Source organism: Sciurus vulgaris (assembly GCF_902686455.1).
Source record: "Sciurus vulgaris genome assembly, chromosome: 7".
Taxonomy (NCBI): Eukaryota; Metazoa; Chordata; class Mammalia; order Rodentia; family Sciuridae; genus Sciurus; species Sciurus vulgaris.
The window spans coordinates 2,373,475-2,394,018 of NC_136467.1; the positions used below are offsets into that span (position 1 = coordinate 2,373,475).

Here is a 20,544-nt window from a genome sequence, read left to right on the forward strand (position 1 = left end):
GCCAGACCAGACGTTCAGGGGCCAGGCAGTCTGGTTGGCTGGATAGTGTGGTGGAAGTGTGAGCTAAGGACCTGTTGGAGAAAAGAGGCCCTGGAACCCCAGAAAAGGAAGCTCTGAGGTCCTGGGGGCAGGAGCCACTCCTAAGAGTGGAGAGGGCCGGCAGCTTTGGTTCTTGTCCTGGCTGTCCCTGCCCTCTGCCAGGGTGTGGAATTAGCTGAGGGGCCTCAGAGGCCAACAGGGCCTTCTCTCCCAAAACCCTTCCCAGGTTGGAGACTCTGCCTACTGAGGACAAATGCTCGTCCAGTGAGCCGCCACCCACTCAGGGGTGTCTGTCCAGCTGGGTGCCAGCTGTCACGGTCACGCATGTTGATGTGGGTCCAGCTGGGCACCTGCCTGTCCTGGGATTGTGGGCACTCTGGAATGATAGTAAGAGAAAAGCTTCCCTCTCACCCTGGCTGTGCTGCACAAATGCTGTCCCCAGGGGACGCTTGGCCCTGAGTGCGGCCCTCTCGAGTGCAACAGGCTCCTGGGGAGGCAGCCTCGCCGGACAGGGCTCGCGTGTGTCACCTGCAGGTCAGAGTGCAGATGAGCAGCAGGGGACGCACCCACCTACTTGGAGCCACTTTCAGATTTCAGATGCCAAATCAGGAAAACCACGCTGATTTGCTTGTGCGCGCTCTCCCCAGCGGAGCAGGCACGCACTGGACGGCCCTGAAATCCAGAGCCCTCGGCGCTGCTCCGCGGAAGCTCACTGGAGGTGCATTTGGCCGCCGGTGGTGGCAAACAGTGGCACCTAGCGGTAAAGAGGAGGATTAAACCCCCGAGAATCAGAGGCAAGTGTAGAAAGCAAGTTTTTCTTTTTTAAGAAAGAAAGACAGAGCAAAGACGGATAGCCCGAGGAAAGTCAGGGCCGGAGCTGGTTGCCCGTGGGGGGTGCATCTTGCCCCTTTATAGAACTCAGATTTTCTGCCCCCACCTCCTCTTTCCATTAGCTCACGTGCCTTCAGGGAGGCAGGACAAGGGCAGCCAGGGGAATCATTAGCAGCTCCTTGTGCGGGAAGTGCAGGTGGCCTTCCGGAGGTGTTAGCAGCTTTGAGGGCAGTGGATCCCAAGGTTAGCTTTAGCAACCCATTTGCTTTCCTTTTGATGGGCTACCTGTTCTTTGTCCCAGTCTCACGGTCACCCCATCACCCAAGATTCAAAGGCCTCCCATGTTCTTTCTGTTCCATCCCAGACATTGGAACTTCCCCTGGATGCTAATTCCAAAGAGTGAGATGAGCGTTGGTACCTTTGGGTCATCCGTGTCAAGTCTCTTTGGCCTTGTGTAGGGTGACCCTGGTCCAGGTCCCCAGCTCCAGGACACTCTGCCCACAGTGTTGGAGCAGCTCTAAAGCCAAGACGGCTTCTGGGCTCCCAGGTCTGTTGTTCTCCCCTCATCTAAGCACATGTCTGCGGGCTGCTTCTGTAGGTGAGGGCCATTGTCAGGGTCTGGGAAGACACGGAAGCTTCTGGGTGAACATATCTAAATCTGCCCTGGACTTGGTGATCTGGGTGCTGGAGGCTCCGGTGGAAAGGAGCACCTTCTGCTAGTGACCGAGGCAGAAGGTGAAGACACTGCTCATTCTTAAATCCCTCCAAGCCTCCATAAAGCGGGACTGAGGTGGGGGGTGGAGAAAAGGCTGACGTCATCAAGTATGATGTCAGAAAGGAGCACAGGGCGGGCAAGGCTTGCAAAGATGGAAGGAGACTGTTGAGGGGATTCTACTCAGCGCGAAACGCGTCAGGAGCAGGTGCTCTGTAGGCAGCTGCTGGAAAGTGTCCCAGCACCAGTGGCGGACCCCAGCTCTTTCTTTTCTTTTGGAGACAGGTTCTCACTAAGTTGCTCAGAGCCTCGCTAGTTGCTGAGTCTGGCTTTGAACCGGTGGTCCTCCTGCCTCAGCTTCCTGAGCTGCTGGGATTACAGGTACACCACCATGCCCAGCTGCTGTAGGGACTTTCTGAAATGTTTGCTTCTTGAATTTCTGCAGCCTCCCTTTTCAAGGGAAGCTGAGGTTCAAGAAAGCATCATGGCCCACCGGAGACGCCCCAGGATGGGGATTAGGCGCTCATTTCCGTGCTCAGGACCTCTCACTCACCATGCTGTTCTCGGTCTGCATGAGTAGGATTTCCATGTTTGGTCAACATGTTTATTATTTTCATCAAACTTTTATTGTCATCCTACCAAGCCTCGAGCATCTTGTCCCCTTTACTGAGGGTCACACTTTTCAGATGGCGTTGCCTGCTTCCCTCAGCAGTTGCCCCATGTGTCCATGACCAACACTGAAAGGTTCAATCCATTGATCCCTAGATGGAGGTGACCAGCATCACAGCTTTGGAAGCTGCAAGCATCAAGCTTCACTAACAAACTAGTAGCGAAGGGACTTTTCTTGCTCCAGCTCTGAGGTCTGAGGCAGACCCACCCTCTCCCATTTAGTAACCACTGTTTAAATTTTAATTAACTAAATGAATTGCAGCTATAAAGTCAGTTTCACAGTTCCACTCACTGTGGGTCAGGAGCTCAGTCACTTCCTGTGGCCCGTGACGGCTGACCCGGCCAGCACTGCCCCAGAGGTGTCATGCCCAACCCCTAACCAAAGCTCAGTGCACTGTCACAGCAGGTCTTAGAGTTCTAATGGTGCTTACAGTGATGTGGAACGGTGCCCACTAGAGTGCTCTGCGCGTCGTAAAGCATCCCACTCCTCAGAGCTTTAACCTTTTCCAACAGGGTAAAATCATACAGCCTCTTCATGCTAAGGCCTTGGCTGGGGGTCGCCGTATGACCTCTTTTCAGAAGTTGAACTCTGTTCCTTGGGTTTAACGTTTACGCTTTGCTTTTTAGGACAGAAGAGCATTCCACATTCAGCACTGTTGACAGCTGCTTTCGATGTAGAAGGTACGAAAACATAAGATCACACCTATCCAAAGTCATATGAAAAAGTACAGTCAGGTGCAGGCCGAGAAGAGCCTCCGTCATTGCCCCAGAAACAGTGGTTGAGGTGAATTGCGGCAGGTGAATGAGTAACACACCCTTGCGCTCCAGGGGCGGGTGGGACCACATTCATTAACTGGCAGCAGCCTGACCACTCGACTCGCACACTCGCAACAGGAGCGAGGACGGGCCTCCTCCAGGTTGCATTCCCCGCGCCCCTGGCTTCTTGCAGGGAGCCCCACCTTGTGCACCCCTGCGTGGACCCTGAGTCGGCACCATGGATAGGAGCCTGAGGAACGTCCTGGTGGTATCCTTTGGGTTCCTGCTCCTCTTCACAGCCTACGGAGGTCTGCAGAACCTGCAGGTAGGCCTGCCCCTTGCCACTTGGTCCTCACCTCTGAGCTGGTCCTGGCCTCCAGCATCACAGACGATGGGTAACACAATGGTATTTCTTTTGCCAATTCACCATAACAACTCTTCATCCCGTGCCCTCCAAATTCTCCAAAACATACTCTTTCTTTTCTTATACAAAACCTCACATTTCCAAGGCCTGTACACTGTTTGACCCTTGGACAAGCAGAGTCAGTGTCTCAAGATAATGGTTTGAAAGTACACTTTGCCTTTGGTGGTCAAAAAGAGACATAAGAAAAATCATGAATTCTATGGCTCCATACCCTTGGCTTTGTGATCTGGGCAGAAACAAGAATTTATCAAACCTTGCTGGGCCTTATTCTATGCCTCCTTTAAGCACAAGTGTGACCTGGGGCAAAATAGTCTTCTTTCTGAACTACTGATGGTCTTCCTCCTCCTCGAGTCTATGAGTCCATGTAAACCCCAACGGTCTCCAGAAGGCTGTGGTGCTGGGCCCTGGACCTAAGTCAGGTCAACGTGATTTCAAGTCTGATCCTTAACTGGCAATACACCTTCAGAGACTCCCACAGACCGGCAGGTGGCAGGGCCATTTCATCCCTGAGTGCACAGCTCGCTCAGCGTTGCACCTCGTGACCGGGGCTGTCATGCAACCAGACAGTTTGGGAGTTTCTGGTGATGAGCACAGCTTCCCATCATTTGTCAATCAAGTCAAGAAGTAGGCACCTACTGCATGCACAGTATCAGACCAGAAAAGCCCAGTGAGAGACTCAGAATCAAGATCAGCCTTCAGGGATACTTCTTGGGCGACCTGACCCTGGAGGTTGTTGAAGAAGCTCAACTTCAGCCTTGAATTCTCAAGTGTGGGTTCCTTTGCTCCGCTCTTCTGGGTTCTGTTTCCAACGAGGCTGTCTGAGCATGAGTGACAGCAGTGGCCACTCACATCCCAGTGGAAGGGGAGGTGCCATCTCCTCTCTCACTACGGCAGGTCCTGACATTTGGAGTCCTCACTTTCCCAAGTGTCTGCATGCACGGAACACCTGCTTCGTGTGGAGCCGAGGGCGCCATGTTGGGTTGCTCGGCAGGCACTCTGGATGCGAACACAGTGAGGAGGGGACGGTCAGCCTTGCTGTCCCTTTAGGAGGCTCTCGCATGGAGGGCACCCGTTGGCTGTCCACAGCAGGCAGGATGGCCAGGGCTTGGCCGTGCTGGCCAGAATTCTTAGGATGCCATTGTGGACCTGGCAGCAGCTCAGCTGACTGACAGTAAATGGCTTCTGGACACTGGAGCTGGAAGAGGAGGTAGTGGGAGAGCCTTGGACGCTGTGGGTAGGGCCTCCCAGGACATGTGGACAGCGCTGCCAGAGTGATTGCGTCTTCCCCCAAGGCTGGAGACGTGAGAGAACCAGACCTCCAGCTCTGACAGGACCGGAGGGCCAGGAGCAGTCCCACCCACTTACCCTCCGCACGCCTGGCCTGGCCCAACCCCACCCCAGTCGTAATGTCTGCCCACTGACCCAGATGACTGCACGAAGGTGTTCTACCTGGGACAAACACTCCCATCAGTCAGGACGGGCTGAAGCACAAAGGGTTTGCACAGACACACGTCACCAAGGAATGCAGTCACAGCCCAGGGGCAGGACTCGCCTCCCTGTCTCCTTTGCACTCCTCATCTGGTCGGCTTTGTTCTCCGGCTCCAGCAAAGCCACAGCACACCCAGTTCTCCAAGCTTAGCAGCCCTGGCAGCGATAGGCCTTCCCCCAAGACTTCCCGCCTGTCTAGATTAGTTCATGTGTCTGCCCAAGACATGGGACACTCGTTCACAGCACTTCCCATCATGTCGGACACTGTCCTGGCGACCTTCTTAGCTGCCGACCTCTATTCAGATCTCAGCCTCAAGGCCAGTGCTGCCCGCTGAGCTCTGCACCCAGTGGTTGAGGAAGGTGCCACTTTGCTGCTTATGCCTGCTCACCCTTCTATCTGCAGCCAGCTGTCTCCGAGGCCCAGGAGCAAGGACCATGGCCACTGGGCATTGCTACCCCCATGCCAAGGAAGCCCTCTTCCAAGGAGAAGTAAGGAAGCATTCATAGCCTAGTGTGGCTGTGCATGCCTAGAATCCCAGCTGCCTGTAGGTCAAGGCAGGTGAATCACAAGCTGGAGGCCAGCTTGGGCAACATGGCCACATCCTGAGTCAAAACAAAGTAAGAGCTGGGGATGCTGCTCAGTGGCAGAACAGCCCTGACCCCATCCCTGGTACTCCACCCACCACACACAGGGCGAGGGAGAACTCAGAGCAAGTCACAGGACAGCCCTCTCTAGATGGTGTTGGGGGAAGGTCTTCAAGACATCTGGGGAGGGGACAGCATAGAAAGCAGGGATCAGATGCAGCAGAGGGCCTGGGCAGCACTGACACGCCCAGCAAGCGACCGGTCACATCCAGGAACGTGGCAATGCTAGCTGGAGGGACAGTTTAGAAAGTGGAGGCTGCAGTCCTGCCCAGGATCCATGCAAGACACCTCTCTTGTTGGGGAACCAGGTGGGAAAGACTTTGAATAGCGTTCTGGGCTGGAGTGTGTCTCCTCCAGATTCCACATGGAGGGGCCCAGCCCCCAGGACCTCAGGATGTGACTGTGTTTGGAGGCAGGGCTGTTAGAGAGGCCACTGGGTAGAAACGAGGTCCTGACTGGTGTCTCCACAGGGAGAGATCAGGGAACCGACACACAGAGGCCACCTCAAAAGCACCAGGGGATGACGGTGTCTGCAAGCCCGGGAGAGGCCCCGGGGCAACGAGGCCTGCTTGCCTCCCCCTTGGACTTCCAGCCTCCACAGCCTGAGAAGACAGATTCCCACTGCTTAAGTTGCCCGGCCTTTGGGGTTTCATGGGGTGACCAGAGTGGCTTCACACTGGCACTGAAGGAGCCTGCAGATCTTAGGCTCGGGCTGAGCTCTGCTGTCCCCCTGCTGGCCCTGTGTCTGACTGGACAAGGTGCTTCCTATCTCCTTCCTCGTCTCCCACCTAGAAGAAAAGACTCATCTCTTGGCCTTTGAAGGATCTTGAACACAGGCGCCAGCTACCCTTCTCCATCCTCTGACTCGTCTCCTCCTCCTCCTCTTCCTCCCCTCCTCCTCCTGCTTTCTCCTCTTCACCTTATCTTCCGCCTCCTCTTCCTCTCCCTCCTTCCTGTTCCCCCTTCTTTCTTCCTTTTCCTCATCTTCCTCCCCTACCTCCTCCTCTCCCTCGCCTCCTTCCTTTCCTCTTACAGGTGAAATAAGAGGAAAACGCCACTTTGCTGGATTTCTGTGACTGAGGAACCAGACATCACCCTGGGTTGCTTCTGCCAGTTCAGCTCTGTTTACCTTTACTCTTTGTGACCTCTGGTGGCTTCTTGTAGGAACTGTGCCAGGCACAGCCTTGAAACTGGCACTGACAAGAGCGTTTGCTGTCACTGCTCAGCTCTACAGGAGAATCGGAGGATGGCCTTCTGCTCCATGCAGAGCAAGGCCTTCCAGCAGCTTCTTCTGCTCCTCCTCCCCAGCTCCGAGGCTGGCGGGTGTCCCCTCTCCACACTTCCAGGGAGCTGGGTGCCTGTCCCTGCTGTTGGAAGGCTGCTGGCCTTAGGCCATTTACCTGCAGTGTCCTTAGCACAAGAGGGCTTGTTGCTCGTGGTTGGGGACCTGAGGTGGCCTTGAGCCCACAGGTCCTGGGCACCCAGCACACCATTCCCCTGTGTCTTCCTCCCGCCCTCCTCTGACAGCCGGTCCTGTTTCCACAGAGCAGCCTCTACAGCGAGGAGGGCCTGGGGGTAGCGGCGCTCAGCACACTCTACGGCAGTGTCCTCCTGTCCTCCATGCTCCTCCCACCCATCCTCATCAGGAGATTTGGCTGCAAGTGGACCATTGTCGGCTCCATGTGCTGCTACGTGACCTTCTCCCTGGGCAACTTCCACGCCAGCTGGTACCAGCCTCCCAGCCCACCCGCTCTTGGGTTTGCAGGACCTGAGTTGGCACCTTGACTGTCATCATCTGTGCTGGTGCCCTTACTTTCTGGGAGAGGGGCTGAGTGGCAGGCTCCTCCTCACTTTCCCACCAGGACTGCCCTGCCATCCCCACTAGCTCCCTCTCTTCCTCCTGACCCCCAGTGCTGACCTCTCCCTGGGACCTGTCCACAGCCCTCAGCTTCACTTGCATGCCATGGGCTCTCGTGGGCCCAGTAATGGCAGGGAGAACCTAATTCAGCTGGGGAGGGTGAGTCTTGGGAGGTGTGGCCAGGATATGACTGATGACCGGAAGCTGTTCCCTTGCCCCCGTCCAGGGCAGGGATGCAGGTGCCACTGGCTGGCTCTCTTGCAGGTACACCCTGATCCCCACCTCCATATTGCTGGGGCTGGGGGCTGCCCCCCTGTGGTCTGCACAGTGCACCTACCTCACGCTCGCGGGGAATGCACACGCACAGGAAGCGAGCAAGCTCGGCAGGGACGTGGTGAACCAGTACTTTGGCATCTTCTTTCTCATATTCCAGTCCTCTGGGGTGTGGGGCAACTTGATCTCCTCTCTGGTGTTGGGCCAGACTCCCACTCAAGGTAAGGGGAGGAGGGTGAGCAGTTTTCTGAGGGACAGGGCACCCCTGGTGACCTCGGGAGGGGCTGACAGCACACGTGTGCTTGCACTTGTTCCCAGGAGAGGCCCTTGGCCAGCCTCCACTGCAGGGTCAGGTGGACCCTACTCCTGCTAGGACAGTCAGGTTCTGAAGATCCATCTCCACAGGGTGCATCCTCCAGGGAACGTGGGTCCACGGGTCATGGCTTCCTTCTGGGGCTAAGAACAGGTTGGCCTGGTTATTTCCTTATGGAATTGGTCCACTGAGCAGCTTTTCAAAGTTCTGTGCTCGACTCCTTCACAAAACGAGGGGCACGCTCACGGCGGAGCCCTCCTCCAGCTGCCTTACGCGACCTTGCCCGGCCACGACGCGAACAGGCGTGCGCTGCACCCCAGTGTTGAGGGTCTAAGTCTGGCCAGAGGAGGCCGGTCCTTCAGTTCTCACAGAGCCAGGCCCAGGCGAAAGGCTCTGGCCTCCTGCTGCTGTCGGGGTTGATTCTCTCCTGCAGTCCAGCCCAGCATCTTGCTCTCCCAGGTCGAGCCCACCTTTGGGAAGCTCTGTAGCCAAACCCTCCTGCTCTTTCCTGAGCACCATCACCACGGGCTACATCCATCCCCACAGGGAAGCCACAGGGTCTCAGTGCTGCGGTGGCTCCCTCTTGCTGTCCCAGCAGTGAGGGCTCTGTGGGTGGGAGAGCGGAGCAGCGGGGATTACCGGACATGCAAGCCTGGGAGCTGAGGGCAGGCACTAGGGCACCTACACCCTCAGGGCCTGCGGGTCCTGCACCGCCGTGCCCTCAGCCTCCACTGCCTCCCGTTCCCCCTGCTGCACGACTGGCCAGTCACAGAGTGCTGCGAGGTCCATGTCACAAGGTTCGCGTCCTGAGAACCATCCAGCACTGAATGTGTTATGCCAGGCGAGGAGCGTGACTAGTAGCCATGCCCCATTGCGTGTCCACTCTTCTCTGGGTCTTAGCAGAAAGCTAACTTGATGCTCTACCTCCATGATGAGGGGCCTTGGGACAAGTCTGCAGTCGATGTGCAGGGTGAGGGTGGCCTGGTGTTTTTGTCACACAGCCAGGTGGCTCCACGTCCTGCCTCAGGCTCCGCTGCCCTGCCCTGCTGCTTCTGTTCAGGTGCCTGCGTTCTGTCACCAGGACTCTGACTGGCTGGTTCCTCCTGACTCCACAGAGGCCAAACCAGAGGAGAATTTTGAGTCCTGTGGGGCCAAGGACTGCCTGCTGGCCACACTGCCCACCAACAGCACCCACCGCCCCTCCCAGGATCTGATCTACACGCTGCTGGGCATCTATACTGGTAAGTGCCCTCAGCCCCAGGGCAAAGTCCCCAGAAGGCCAAGCCCAGCCTCTTCTGGGTTGAAGAGAACCATCCCAGTTCCTGAGTTGGCTGTCTCCATTCAGCATTCCTGCCCCCTGTGAATCTGGGTGGTCCTCAGGGACTTCTTTTAGGAAAGCAGGCACCACAGGCCAAGGCTGTCCTGTGGGGACAACCAAGTCTCTTCACTTCCCAGGGCGCCTGAGGTAGCCAGTAGCCACAGGTGCTTATTTGCATTTCAACAAATTAAAACCAAAGGCCTTAGATTAGAAATCTAAGTCTCCCCAGCCACATGTCACAAGCTCAGTGACCACATGGGATTGATTAGCAGCTACCAAAAGACACCATCCAAAGGACCAGGGCATGTGGACCTACTCAGCCCAAGTGACCCCAAAAGGCCAGGAAGAGGTGAGAGAAGGGCAGGAACAGCTGTGACTGGGGCGTATTGGGGTGTCAGAGGCAGGTGGTCAGACTGGTCAAGGTCACTGTGAAAGACCAGAAGGCCTGGACAAGGGCAGATCTGTTTCCTGGGCAGATTCTCACATCTGCCTGATTTGGAGGTGCAGAAGCCAGCAGGGAGCCACAGGCAGAGCAGCAAGAGGCACGGCAGGGTTCTAGAAGAGAAGACAAGACCAGTGGGATGCGTCTGCAGACTTGGGGTGTGGCGAGAAGTGGCTGCAGTCACCCCACCTCGGAGGCGTTAGGCTTGCTGGTCAGCGTGACCCTTCAGAATGTACAGTGGACCAGATACAGGAGTGCGTCCCGGGCATTTAGAGACCAAGTTCAAAATCACGGGTGGAGGTGAGTTTTTAGGGAAGAGAAAGTAGGAAGAACTTCAGGGAGAACTGGACATGGCCTGGGCGCCCCGGTGCTCATGGGCTGGACAGGGCGTGGGAGTCCTTGAAGAAGACAGTAAAGGAACCAGGAGTCCGGGAGTACCCCCAAGATAGTGGAGGCAGAGGAAGTGGCTGTGAGAGGGTCCAGAGTGGCCAAGACCCTGAGGTTCAGGAGGCAGCTTGGACAGCAAGCCCTCGACCACCAGAGACTGGTGATTCCCTAGAGGGTGCTGATGTCTGAGGCCAGAGTGAGTGGTTTGAGAAGAGAGGGGAAGGTGTGGAGGGACAAGTGGCCTGGTTGACCCGCGTGCTTTCCAGGGGGTTCCCTGTTTCTGTGGACGTGGCGCTGGCGCCGGGGTCAGAGGTCAGCGAGGCCTGCACATTCTGCTTCCCCAGTGTTTCCTTCTCTGTCCCCTTTACGTAACAGGCAGGCCTAACTCATGGCAGCTACCAGGCTGAGCCGAGACCCTGTCTCTGCTCTGCATTTTCTAGTTGGACAGCCACAAGCAGAGATGCCCTCCCTGGAGCCGGGACCCCAGGACTGAGAATAGTGGGAAGCTGCCCTGAGAAGCTGTCCTGAGCGGTGGATGGTTTGGGGTCTTTGCATCCCCGGTCTCACCCCAGCTGCTCAGGGCTGTCTTCATGGTGGGAAAGGCCACGATGTGGTCAGCCAGCCACACTGAATTTACAGAAGCAGGTGGTGGCAGGACATCCCCACAGGCCGAGGGCCGGCCCAGTTCTAGAGGAGCGGCACAGACCGCAGGAGAGTGGCCTCTGCACGTCTCTAGCGTCCAGGCCCTGGGTCCCTTCCACCCTGCAGGTGGCACCTCAGGCTCCCCTCCAGCGCCTCCTCAGTGTCAGCCCCAGGAGCTGCTCAGAGACGAGGCATTTCTTGGTGCTGGAGAACACAGCGGCTTAAGTGAGGGACGTCCAGGGAATCTGAGCACTGTACTCATGAAGAAGTTTCTAGCAGTCCCACTCTTTAGACAAGAACTGTACATCACAACACCCACTCCTCCACCGCCCGGGACCTAGGAACACTGTCTGCACTCCACTCGCTCCCCACGAAGGGCATGGCTTCTGTATGCCGACCTGCCTCTTCAAGCTCCTGGCTCTCCTTAGAGGAGACGAAACCTGATTTCCACCTGATTCGCACACAACCAGATGGCAGGGCTGCTCCGGAAGGGCCTGCACAGCTGGGGCTGCCGGAGCTCTGTGCCCCCAGAACCAGCTCTTGGTTGGGTGAGAACAGAGGACGGGCCTGGAAATGACCGGCGAGAGCTGGCCAGGGCCAGCACTTAGGGAGCCTCACCAACGCCTTCTTATCAGGAATGGAGAGGGGACCCGGGGGGATGCCTCCCAAAAGGAGAGCAGGGCTTCCCTGGGGTCGAGGCCGGAAGGGGGAGCTTTGGGAAGGGTCCTAGCACAGGTCTGGCCTTCTCCGTCAGCAACTGGGACAAGAGCTGGCTCGGCAAACCTCACAGACCCAGGGACACTGAGCAGCTGTGACACAGAGGTGCAGCAAGCCGCCACCCTGGAGCAGAGACGAGGCCCGGCAGATGGGCCTGGAGGGCGGGGGAGGCAGGCGCTCCGGGTCCTGAGGCCTGGCGCCTGGGAGTCCAGGACGCTCCGAGGGAAGAACCAAACGCTCCACAGCCAGTTTTCGGCAGAGGTAGCCTGTCGACATGGTTCAAGGTACAAGTGCCGAGCACGCCCCTCAGCCTGACCCTCAGCAGCCCCGTCGGCTTCCCTCTCCAGGTGGTTCACTGCCCATAGGGACATACATCCTACGTCCTCCTCGCTGAGCAAAAGTGGGGCACAGTCAGCGCCCAGCTGGGCACCTTGCCTCGTCTCCTCATCACTGATCTCCATGGCCGCCTCCCTCTGGGGAAATAGTTTCATCTTTGTTCCCTGCAGCCCAGGGGGATCCACTTGATGGCGTCCACTTCATTTAACCAGTTCACACCAAAGGGTTTTAGGCAAATATTGGGAATAAACGAGAAGTGTACACATGGTACCCTGGTGGGACTTGCTATCCTGAGAACCCAGAGGAAGTCTGCCTGAGGGTAGACATTGCTCCAAGGATGCTGGTAAGACGCACGGAGCCGTGGCTGTGTGCCCTGAGGGCATCTGGGGTCTCTGCCAACTGTGGTGGACCTTATGCCTGTGAAGAGCATGCTGGTCATGGCAGGTTCCCCACACAGGCCTGGACGTCCAAAGGTGACCAGGACCAACACGTGTGGTCAGTGTGGCGGGCACTTGGCATCCCAGGCTCTGCTCGGGTTCAGTGTGTCTGACAGCACCTGCGTCTGGGTTTGGACGACACCTGTGGGAAGGGGGAAAGTGGCTGGGGTGAGCGCTGCCCACACTGAGGCTCCCTGCCCTCTGACCCTTCCAGCGAGTGGCGTCCTGGCAATCCTGCTGATAGCCGTGTGTCTGGAAGCCAGAGAGGACAGCGCGTCCCAGGGCGAGGCTGAGACGAAAGCCCCACCCTTCCTGCTCACCTTACTGTCGACCTTCAGGCTCTTTAGGGACAAGCGTCTGTGCCTCCTGGTCCTGCTGCCGACCTACAGTGGACTGCAGCAGGGATTCCTCTCCGGCGAATACACCAGGGTAGGCCGGCAGCCGCTCATGGGGTCACCACACTGCTGGGGCCTCTGCCGCGTCTGCACATGAAGGGACACAGTGTCCGGGGGCCACAGGCCCAGAGTGGGAAGGGCCCAAGGAGTTCCTGGACCCTTCAGGGCTGAGTGTGACTCAGGATACCAGCCCCAGCACCTGCCGACTGATCGGGCCTCTCGAGTCCTGGGTGGGAGTCACCATCCTTGTCCCCAGCTCACCCTGGGCGTGAGGAAACCTTAAGGATGCCGCAGAGGCCAGGTCAAGGCTGGACTGGACAGTCTGCGTCCCCCAGGCCTACCTTTAGAGACGTCACTCCTGCCTCTTTCCCATCAGCCCTTCCTCCCAGGCAGTGCTGCCAGCCCAGCACCACGTGAGGTAGCCGCCCATCCCATCTGAATTTCAGACCAGTGACAAGAGTCCCCGAGGGGCCAGGTGCCCAGGGACTGTTTGGGTGTGGTGATTTCGTATGCAGGGCCTTACTTAGGGCAGTCCCTCCCAGTGTGGAGGGAGAGCCTTGCAGGTTCCAAGGAGGCCTACCGGACAAGCCAAGTCCACTTGGCCTTTGGACAGCCCCAAAGCCCTCAGAGCCATCCTGTGTCCCCAGCCATAGCGTGCAGGCTCCGTGGGAGCAGCCTTCAGCCCCGGAACCTCTTCTGGGTGTCTGCCTTGGTTCTGCCCAGGGGTGGCAGGGTGGTGCTGAGGGTGCCCGGTAGCTTACTGTGCCCGGCAGGCAGCTTCTCAGCGCCTAGCCTCTCCTGCTAGTCCCTCTTTTCCAAGCCACCTCCTTCTGTCTCTAGAGCCACGAGGACATGATGGTTTGGTGGAATTGTCCCTCCCTGCACAGTGAAACAGAGCACAGGTGTGTCACAGAGGGCACAGAGGGCTCCAACTCTTTCTTTGCAATTGTGACCCCAAAGGGGACTTTCCACAAACACAAGTGTTGTTCTCCAGTGCTGGACCTGGAGAAATGCTCCAGGCCAAGCCAGTGTGCCCACTGTCACAGGGCCAGCGGCTCTAGGCAGCACAGGGCAGCTTCGGCAGTGAGCCCCAGAGCATCGTGGACACTGGGCTGCTGACAGTCCCTGTGCTTGCCTGCAGTCCTTCGCCACCTGCGTCCTGGGCATCCAGTTTGTTGGCTACGTGATGATCTGCTTCTCTGCAGCCTCTGCGCTCTGCTCCCTGCTGTTTGGGAAGCTCTCCCAGTACACAGGCAGGAGAGTCATCTACATGCTGGGTAGGTAGCCCCACAGGTTCTGCAGTGGAAAGAGGGTGCCGGCTCAGAGTGGGCTTGAGGACTGACTGCCCAGGGCCACCCAGGGCTCTGGGGCCAACAAGTCCTGCAGGAACATTTGGCCAGGGGCCCTAGGCTCACTCTCCTAAGAAGCCCTTCTGCAGTCACTGTGTCTATGTCCCCTCAGCTCAGGAGCCTCCTGGGTCCAGACAGAATGACCCACCGCCCCCAGGCTGAGGCAGCTACAGCTCAGGGGAGCAGGTCCACCCAGGCAGGTGTGGAGCCCAGAGTGTCCACTCCAGCAGGCCGCACCACGGGCCAGCTTACACCCATGCGGAGCAACACGCTCCCAGTGCGGAGATGGCTGAGCAGGAGGCAGAGGAGCAACGCGGCCCCTCTGCTGCGGCCCTGAGTGCCCAAGGCGCTGCCTTCCTGGCTCCTCCCTCTGCCCCAGGTGCAGCGACCCACCTCTCCTGCATCCTGGCCCTCCTGCTGTGGCGTCCACGCTCCTCCCAGATGGCAGTGTTCTTCCTGATCCCTGGCCTGTGGGGCGTGGGGGATGCTGTCTGGCAGACGCAGAACAACGGTGAGTCTGGAGTCCAGCGCCTGGGCCCCCTCTCTCAGACACCGGGCAGGTGGCAGGGGAGTGGGCAGCCGCCGGTGTGGTCGCCAGACCCAGCCAGCCCAAAGCTCTGTCAGCCAGGTGCTTGCATGGGGGAAGTGAGAGGGAGCCCAGGCTGCGAGGGCTTCCTCCATGCTCGGGGTCTGCAGTATGTTCTCTGAGCGTCTGTTCAGGTTCCCGGAGGCCAAGGAAGGATCCCTGGAGGGCGGGATCACCTGCATAGCCTGGTGGTCCCTGGAGTGACCAGCAGCTGCACATGGAGGAGGAGGAGGAGGAGGAGGAGGAGGAGGGAGGCCTGCAGGGTTCAGAGTGGGTCAGATACAGGCAACAGACCCGAGTGTGAGTGAGCCCTGTCCTGTGGGACCAGAGGCCATGGAAAATCATGAGACAGACACCAGGGGCCCACCTGCCACAGGGATGGGACAGGACCAGAATGCCAAGGAGAGGCAACGGGGTCCAGTCACAGCTGGACAGAGCTGTCCATGGCAACCCTTGAGCCTCTCTGGGAGGAAGCTGGATGGCATGAGGGGGGCAGGGGCCACAGGTCTAAGTCCTCATCCAGCAAGGTGGAAGGACCAGGACCAGGGCTGCCGGCGATGGAGAGGTGGACATCTCACAAAGCCGCCATCCCCACGGTTTTGGGGCGCAGTCCTGACCAGTGAGGCTCCCGGGAATGCGCAGTGGGTCAGCGGTGTGAGTCTCTGCTGGTTGGATGGCTGTGCTTCTGCAAGAGAGAAGCCAACAGGTCTGGCGGGAGGGCGCCAGGAGAGCAGGAAGCAGGATGCTCTGTGGGTGCCGCGGTGGGACCAGGGGTGTGTGTGCGTCTGGCTAGTGGTGGCAAAGGGCAGGCGCCCGCCGGCCCGCATTTCCTGGTCACCGATACAGCCGAGTAGACCAGCACAGTGTCTGGCAGACCTTATGGTGACACAATCGCTGGTCCCCTTGGAGGGACGTGGCACAGAAGAGTCCCTCTTCCCTTGAGATGGCACCCTTCCACCCTTACCCCAGAGACACACAGGGATTAGAAATCTGATGAAGAAAATCCACAAACCGACTACACATGGTGTGCAGGAAGGGGAGGGCTTTTCTCCCCACACCTGGTACAAAAGTGCACTGTCCCCGCAGGTCATGGACGTGATCCCCAGAGCAGCTCCTTTCCCATAACCCAGGGCGCTGCCTGCTTACCACAGCTGGGAAAGCTGCGGAGGACACGCCTAGCACCTGGACCAGGAGCTGGTCTCATGGCCCTCCCCAAGGCCACAGGAAGGGAGTGGTCTTGGTGAAACCTGGACCTCAGAGACGGGGACAGGGTCCGGGTGGTCTGGGTCAAGGCTGAGCTTGGACGGATGGCCTGGTCTCCTAGATGAATGTTCCGTCGGAAAGTTACTTTGGTGCTCCTCGACAGTCCAGGATGCCTCAGGGCCGCACGTGGGAATCGTAGACACCTTACCCAGAAAGCACCAGGGAGAATTTATGTCAACAGCCCCTGGGGTCTGAGGGTCCCAGCCTTTCAATGAGCACTGCAAATGCGCACCTAGAAAGTTGACTGACCTCTCACACTCCCGAGAATTTTCTTCCCTTTTTTCCCTTGTTCATTTGTGGTACCAGGGATTGAGCCTAAGGGTGCTTGACCACTGAGCCACGCCCCAAGACCTTTTGTAATTTTCATTTTGAGGCAAGGTCTCAGTAGGTTGCTTACACCCTCTCTAAGTGGCTGAGGCTGGCTGTGAACCTGCAATCCCCCACTATCAGCCTCCCGAGCTCCTGGGATTACAGGCATGTGCCACCCCACCTGGCAGGAGAATCTTCCAAAGTATTGAAGCACCTCAAGTGGAGGAGGGACCTGGGCTGAAGAGCCCCCAACGGTCCGTGCAACCTCGCTCTGGTGTTAACATGGGTGCAATAAGAATGCTGGGTTTTCTTCCTCCCTGAGCACAGGAACTATTGCTTTAAGTCCCTTCTTTATGTTGACCTAAAAATTCCTTTCTGGCAAATAGTCTTTGTCAAAATTGGGCAAAGATACCTAAGGGACAATGCATGATAAATACTGAAGTCCAGTGAATAATTTGAACAAGGAGCCCTTGGATGAGGGGTGGTTTCAGATGAAAGGACTTTTGATTTTTGTTCCAGTAGGGCTCCATTATCATTTTCTACAACAAAACCTCTGTGGGGAAACAGTTGTTCTCATGAGTTTGGCGATTTCTTCTGCAGAGCGTGCAGTTAGCTGTGTGGGCCAGTAAGGGCGTGACAGGCTGGGTCTGCTGCTGGCGCCTCTGGCTCTGCAGAACAAGGCACAGCACCACATCCACTGTGGGGCTTAGCCGCATTCCCAGCACCTCAGGAGGCTGAGGCAGGAGGACCACAAGCTTGAGGCCAGTCTCAGCACCTAGTAAGACGCTGTCACAGGGCTTGGGAAGACCCAGCTTGCCCATGCTGGTGGGGACTCCCCTCTGCTTGGAAATACCAGGACGTGAGTGGGTGCAGGGCACAGGGTGCAGGCCTGCAGGAGAGAGAAGCCTGTGTCTAGGCGGTAGGAGGAGGGAAGGAGTGGCCCTGGCTGTCAGGATGGCCCCCTCATAGTGAGGAGGCTCAGCAGCGGCTGCTCAGTGGCCGAGGGTGGTCCTTGTGAAGAGGCTGTGGTGGGAGAAGCAGCAGGCCGGCCAGGCCTGGTCCAGTGAGCTGGAGATGCTAGGGAGGGTCCTGCTGAGTCAGCATGGAATCTTCCAAGGCTGGCCTCCCTGACAGGCTGCCCCTCAGTCCTGTCCCAGAGATGGGGATCCTAGCAGATCTCATCCAGGCCTATCCAAAATCACACCCAGAGGGACTGGAAACTAAGGGATTAAGCTGTACCTGCAAGCATTTTTCAGACTGCCCAAGTTTGCAAGAGCTGCCAAAGCTACCCTCGAGCCAGGGGGTCTGAGCATGTACTCCCAGTTCTGGGGACCGGAGTCCGATAGCCAGTGTGGTCAGGACTGGTGCCCACTGAGGCCTCTCTCTGAGCTTGCCAATGGCCTCCCTCCCTGTGTCCTAATAGTGGACTTCTGGGATCTGTGACCTGATTTCCTGTGCTGTAAGTACACTGCTCACATCTGATTAGGGCCACCTAGATGGCCTCGTTGAACTTAATAATCGCTGCCAAGACCCTGTCTCCAAACAGGGGCACATTCTGAGCTAGTTGCTTTAGGACATCAAGATAAGGATCCTGGGAGAAGTCATGTGATCCCAGCCCTGTGAAGACAGCTTAATCGTTATTAATCTCGTAAGGATACGCTGATCTTGCCAAGCCTGTGAGGACAGTCTAATCAGTACAAACCCAGTAAGGCCACGTTGATCTCTCCCAACTCCGTGAGGCCACGTCACGCCCGCTCAGTCCCACGAGGCCTTTTTAATTAGGACCAGTCCTATGAGGACATCCCCGCCACCTGAGTCCTTTCACTAAGGCAAAGGGGGAGGACCTTGTCTCTGTGTGTCATGGTTGAATTCTGCTCTAAGTTCTCAGGATGATCCCCAAGTAGGTCCACAGCTATGTGAGAGTTAAGAGTAAAAACACTTTCATAAATTAAATAGAAACACTTAAGATGTTAAGAAAAAGCAGGACGTGGCTTTGTCATAGAAGGAAGAAGGAATTTCCAAGAAATGTCAGGCTGTCCTTCTGGCACATTCTGACTGTTCTGAGTTCAGAAGTGCATTTCCTCAAGTAGAGAAGTATAGGTTTTGTTGACTGTGAATCAAGGAGGAAAAAGGGACCTGGATCTAAGGTGGTATAAAACAGAGTTGTGTTTTTAACCTTTAACAATTTTTAGATATTTCACATATTCTCCTTATTAAAGGATGCATACATCCCTCATGATGAGAGACTGTCAATATTAGCAACTGTGTCAAACTAAGGAGAAAATAAACAGGCAAAAGTCCAAGGTAATTAAAAAAGAAAAAGAAAGAAAGAAAATGAAGGACTTCAGAGGGAAAACACCCAAGGATAGGAATGAGAATCCGAAATCGCAGGAGTGGTCCTGACTGTGGCCCCGTGACAGCTCGGAGACCAAGCTGCCAGCAACTGCCTAAGTCACGCAGCCAGGCCTGGCCACAGCTTTGCTGGCTCCTGGCAGAAGGGTCTGTGCCTGGCCAGGCCTGGCCGTGCAGCTCCTCTCTCAGCTTGGTGTCCCTGGTCCAAAGGGCGGGCCGGCTGCCTGGGGCTCCTTCCACGGGGAGCGCTCAGGACGCCGGGTTCCTGTGTAGGTGGTTCTCCCGGCCAGCGGCCTCCCCACGTGCAAGGGCCCTGTGTTCTTAAGGGAGGTGTCCTGCTTTGCTGAGGGGACGGGCCAGGGACCCAGCAGCCCTGCGGCCCTGGCAGTCAGCGGGTCTTCACTCCTCTTCCAGCTCTTTACGGCATTCTCTTTGAGAAGAACAAGGAAGCTGCGTTTGCCAACTACCGCCTGTGGGAGGCCCTGGGGTTCGTCATGGCCTTTGGCTACAGCTCCTTTCTTTGCGTCAGCGTCAAGCTCTACATTCTGCTGGGAGTCCTGGTTCTGGCCATGGTCACCTATGGGACTGTTGAGTACCTGGAGTCCAGGAGCCCGGTCAACAACCTTCCCCCCGACAGACCAGCCAAGCTGTGGAAGGAGAGATGGGGACAGCGATGTGACAGTAGCAGGCCACTGTGAAGGACTTCCATCACCCGAGTCCAAAGGGGCGCGACGGGCAGCTGAGTGCAGGGTGGGAGGCCTCCTGCGTCCCACAGTGGTGACTCCACATTCGCGTAGCAACGTTAGGACGTGCCTCCTGTCCTGATGAGCGTCCCCCAGAAGCTCTCATGTCACCAGGAAGGTGACCGGGCAAGCTGTGGACCATCGGAGTCATCGGAGTGCTTCCAAAGGGGCAGTGACAGAGTGTGCACACGGTGCCGTCGTGACGTCCCGGGTGCACCGTCCCCGTGTCTCCTCCTTCCGGCCCTGGTGGTGCTGTCCACAGTTATTTCTCTACACTGTCCCTGGTCCCGGCGGCCCTGTGCCCTTCCCTGTGCCCTCTGGAGTCTGTGCTGCGGGCTCTGCACGGGCCTCCGTGCAGACTGCTCACGTCAGCGTCACACCCTGTTGGCATGAGCAGTGGACCTCGGCTTCCCAGGGTCCGGTGGCCGTCCAGCAGCTGCCTCAGTTGCAAAGGGAGAAGGGGCACCAGCAATTCCAAGAACTTAATGCACTTCTTCCACAGGTCCCTGCGTCCCTGGTCCACTGCCCCTGCTGCCGGAGCCCTGTGACAGGGGTCGGCCTCTGTCTGCAGGTGACACAGAAGCAGATGGTGGTGTGGACCTTCCTTCTCCAGTCAGGGTGGCCAAGAAGGCACAGGCAAATAAACAAGCCCCCATCTGCCACACGCTGCTGTCTCGTGGCCTCTGAAGTGTCACTTTGCCCCAAGCTGAGCTTGGCATCTTGCCCACCTGCAGAGTTCCCCTGGTCCCCACGTGCGTGACGCCGGTGCCCTGCCTGCTGTCTGCGGGCTCAGCCTGGACGCGCCTGCCTGCAGGTGTGCTTGCCTCCTCGCTCCAGCCCTGTGATCGGGAGCCGCTCTGGGGTCGCCGCTTGCTCCCCGCTCCCTCCATGACTCTCTGCTCTCTTCCTCTCCCCTGGCCTCTCAGCAGCCTCCGGCTCACCCTCCTTCTTTTTTGGCTCTGCCTTCCCCTCCTTCCTGGGCTATTCAAGGAGAGGCTTGTGCTACAGCCCAGACGACGCTCCTCCCCTGCAGCCCCCACCGTGGCGGCTCTCCTGTTGGCAGCTCGCGTCGTGACTCCCGCCCAGGAAGCGCCAGGTCCTGTGTGATTGAGCCCAGATGCCCTGAGACCAAATGGGCCAAGCTGCCCCTCAGAACTTTGACACTGCTTCCACCCTGCCAGGCCCTCGGCTCAGGCTGCTCTGGTCTGTCTAAGTCATCCGGCCTCCTGGCCCCGATGCCCACCCACTCCTGCCACCTTC

At 57.6% G+C, this 20,544-nt stretch overlaps 1 protein-coding gene and 1 long non-coding RNA gene across 2 annotated transcripts; both read left to right on the plus strand.

Annotated features, from left to right (window-relative positions):
* The first annotated feature begins 1,500 nt into the window (after window positions 1-1,500).
* LOC306666283 lies at window positions 1,501-2,933 on the plus strand. Its single transcript, XR_013765262.1, has 3 exons — window positions 1,501-1,605; window positions 1,868-1,963; window positions 2,879-2,933. It is a non-coding gene; the product is annotated as an uncharacterized lncRNA (long non-coding RNA).
* A 26-nt stretch (window positions 2,934-2,959) lies between these two features.
* Window positions 2,960-19,459, plus strand: UNC93A (unc-93 homolog A). The gene is given in 9 exon segments (XM_079148247.1): window positions 2,960-3,332; window positions 7,110-7,291; window positions 7,687-7,916; window positions 9,124-9,249; window positions 12,502-12,716; window positions 13,824-13,959; window positions 14,411-14,542; window positions 18,956-19,165; window positions 19,168-19,459. Coding segments are annotated over 9 exon segments (1,371 nt in total). The 5' UTR covers window positions 2,960-3,245; the 3' UTR covers window positions 19,221-19,459.
* Window positions 19,460-20,544: the final 1,085 nt, after the last annotated feature.